The sequence below is a fragment of the Lipotes vexillifer genome, unplaced genomic scaffold (assembly GCF_000442215.2).
Source record: "Lipotes vexillifer unplaced genomic scaffold, Lipotes_vexillifer_v1.1 scaffold184, whole genome shotgun sequence".
Taxonomy (NCBI): domain Eukaryota; kingdom Metazoa; phylum Chordata; class Mammalia; order Artiodactyla; family Lipotidae; genus Lipotes; species Lipotes vexillifer.
This window is the reverse complement of record NW_006783561.1, coordinates 2470885-2474390: the sequence shown is the minus strand read 5'-3', so window position 1 is coordinate 2474390 and position 3506 is coordinate 2470885. Positions and strand designations below refer to the sequence as shown.

The 3506-nt window shown below is 39.7% G+C and overlaps 1 protein-coding gene across 1 annotated transcript in view; it reads left to right on the top strand.

Moving 5' to 3' along the window:
• The window catches only part of HPSE2 (heparanase 2 (inactive)), a 268280-nt gene that overhangs the window by 240519 nt on the left and 24255 nt on the right, over positions 1-3506 (top strand). The window contains exon 8 of the mRNA XM_007456244.1: positions 1639-1784. Coding sequence (XP_007456306.1) covers positions 1639-1784 — 146 coding nt within the window. The remainder of the gene's footprint in view (positions 1-1638; positions 1785-3506) is intronic.

Genomic DNA, 3506 nt, shown 5'->3' with positions numbered 1-3506 from the left:
AAAAAAAAAAAAAAAAAAAAAAAAGTTTAAATTTTTAAATGATAATATAAAAAGAACTAGAAAAAATATCAATGAAGATTGATCTTACTCTTGTGTGAGGAAGGACTTTCTAAGAATAAAAGAAAAGGGAGAAATCAAAAGAAAAAGATCGATATATTTTTCTATAAAAATTTTTGAAATTCTTCATGTCAAAAAAATCATAAAAAGTGATAAAAAGCAAACTACAAATTTGGACAGAATATATGTTTTATAAATATTCCAAAGGATTCTTACCACTAATATTAAAAGATATGTTACAAATCAATGAGAAAAAGGTGGATATCCCATTGGAAATACTGTGACTGTGATAATCTCTTCACAAAGATTACTTCAAATCAAAGACACAGAAATTGTAGTCAAGTAAGAGCAATGAATTTTTTTTCATCTATATGATTGACAATAATGAAATATTTGCCATTTTAAATATAAGGAAACCATATTTAACAGCCATCCTAAGTCCACTTAAAGTTAATTAAGGTAAATGGGCAAGGCTTAGTGCTCGGGGCAGATTTGGAGCTATTCTGGAGACAAACAAGCTCTGGGACTTTGTTCTGATTTATTCAATTCACTAGACATTTTTAAGCAGCTGATGTTATAGATGACCACAAAAGGGGAAAAAAAAAGATTATTAAAAGATGAAGGCTGAGAAGACATGATTGATGTCTTTAAGATCTTGAATAGCATGCCTGCACTGAAGAGTATGTTCACTGAATTCCAGAAATGGGGGGAGGGGGGAAGCTCCTAAACAAATTAGGAGGCCCTGTTTACATGGTGAGTTATAAACACTGAAGTCGTTACCCCATAATAGGGTTTAAGAGCAAGTACAAAACAAATACAAAATATGTTTTGTATCCAGTATAAAAATAAAACATGATAATAGCAAATACAGTAGAAATTAAGGTGGTGGTAAATAGGTATTTGTAAGTTCACACACCTGTGTGGATTACAGATTGAGTATTTATTAATCAGCTACAAATGGACCCTGGAATGTTTAAAAGCACCACATTGTTTTTAGTTTAGAATTATTGAGGATGACCAAGAATTAGCACCATGGTTTGCAGACATTCTTCTGTTTGTATTTTCACCTCTGGAATCAGGACTCTGGTCTCCTGTCTGGAGGAACGTCATCCTCCTGCCACCACATTAAGAGTGACAATATTTGGAGGATGATATGTTGGATTCTCACATTGGTGGCAATCCTAAAGATTGGAAATCTTCCATTCTATAATTAAACAGAAGTCATAAACCAGTATGAAAGTAAAGTCATAGGAAAAGAAAGTTGAAAATTCAAGGCCCAGCTGGTTGGTCTTTTATATGTGAAAAACGGATTCATTTGCTTTGTATGCCACTCGGGGTTCGCCCCACTGACATTTCCTCATTTGGCCAGTTGCAAAGGCCACTTTAGATAATGCCCACTTCATTATGAACCGAAAATGAGCGCTTCATTGGGGTGACCATGCTTAGAGGGTTAGGGTCTCGCTGGTCCTGATTCACCATATTCCTGGTAAGAAGTGGATTCTGGCCTGCGTGTTTGTATGTTTACTCAGAACACCCAAATGTGTGTCTATCTCTGACTCTCTGCCTCTCTCTTCTCCTCAGGACTACTGGCTCTCTCTCCTTTACAAGCGCCTGATTGGCCCCAAAGTCTTGGCTGTGCATGTGGCTGGGCTCCAGCGGAAGCCACGGCCAGGCCGAGTGATCCGGGACAAACTAAGGATTTATGCTCACTGCACAAACCACCACAAGTAAGTCTGCGGAGAGACGGCACAGAAAGCCACCCCTGGGGAGCTTCAGGCCCCTTTGAGAATTTCATACATGGGACCCCTTCAAGACTTATTGAAAACCACTTCTGGATTCACTTTACCTGCTCTTTGCAGGTTTCAAATGGTTTCTGATAAACAGCTTTTTCTCCAAGTAAACCCCCTCTCTCACACTTACAGGATTTATTCATAAAATGTTCATAAAAATACATGCCATTTGTTCATTTACTTCTTCATCCAACAAATTTTTACTGAGCATTTTCTCTCAGCCAGTTGATGTAATGTCCAGGAGGCTTATTTGTATGCCTGTGCCTGAACCAAGGGTAGAAATATAAAATCTGTTCCTAAGATACACCAGGCAAGCTTGAGGAAATAAGTCTACATCTCTAAGATGCATTTTGGAGAGCTATACCACTAGAAACCATATACCAGTGCATCCCAAACTGAGAGTGCCCAAAAGTAGTCAGGCCAGCTTTAGAGCTATTTCAGTATTTGGAAAACCTTTTCAGCTATTTTAAAGGTTAAATAAAATCTAGGCTTCCTTTTTTTAGGGGGCTGGACTTTGAACAGTCAGCACGGTAACAGATATGATTATCCTCTTTTTCATCTGAAGCTCTGGTTGTCAGAGTTGTCTTTTAAAAAATTGGAAAAATAATTAGTAAATACATAAAGTTTGGCAGACAAAATATTTTAAAACATGAGGTTCATAAGGTAAAAACTTAAAACTGAGCCTAAAGCAAAACCCATCAGACCAAATATGGCTTTCTTACATCACTTTCTATTTAAGGAACAGAGTAGGCAGCTCTGGAAGTAAGAACTTTTCTCTTCCTGCAGAGAAACCTTGTGTGGAGTGGGAGTGAGGGAGAAGGAAGCAAGTGCCTCCAGCCAGATCTTCATTCCAGTGAGCCTGTCAGGAGCTGATCACGGGTAGTGGAGGCACAAAGAGCTCCAGTGGTCAGGTTACAACAGACGCTCCTTCCCCTTCCTTGATGACAGAGGAGCCAAGCCAGTTAATTTATCAGGATAAGATTTTTCAAAGAATCACTCTGAGCATAGGGGGGTCAGGGGCCAGTTGTCTTGTCTGTAGATACAAGTGCCTATTGTGGATGAGTAGAGGCTGGTTTGGGCAGAGGCCAGAGGCTTTCAACGTCCCTTTTGCTCAACAGGAAGCTCAATCCAATACCTGACAGAGAGTGACTGCTTTATGGCCTTGGCTGGAGTTATCTGATCACCACACAAGGAAACATTGTATTCCTTGTCTCCACCCTGGCCTTGAGGTAACCACCCAAAAGGTGGACCCCCAGCTTCAAGAGAGAAAAATTACTCTTGGCACCTTTTGTCTCTTTTGGGAAGCACATCAGTATGTGCCCTTTATACTACAGGTCTGAGGACACAGGGGAAAATGTCAGTAGCCAAGCCACAGGCTTAGCAGAATTTGAGGGTCTTCACAGAGGTCTCCTCACATTGTTTCATCCCAGTGTTCATCCTAACGTTCTTTGACATTCTTGTGGGAAGTTGTCACTAATATTCTGAATATACCGTGCCCTCAGGGCCAGTGCCTCATGCATTTTTGTATTCTTGGTGTCCAATAGAGTGACTGGCCTGAGGAAGGTCTCAGTGAATGTTTGATGAATGGGCGAGTGAATGAATGCAGAAATAGGGCATCAAGACATCACTGATGATTTACAGTTATAGCTCTCTTTCCCT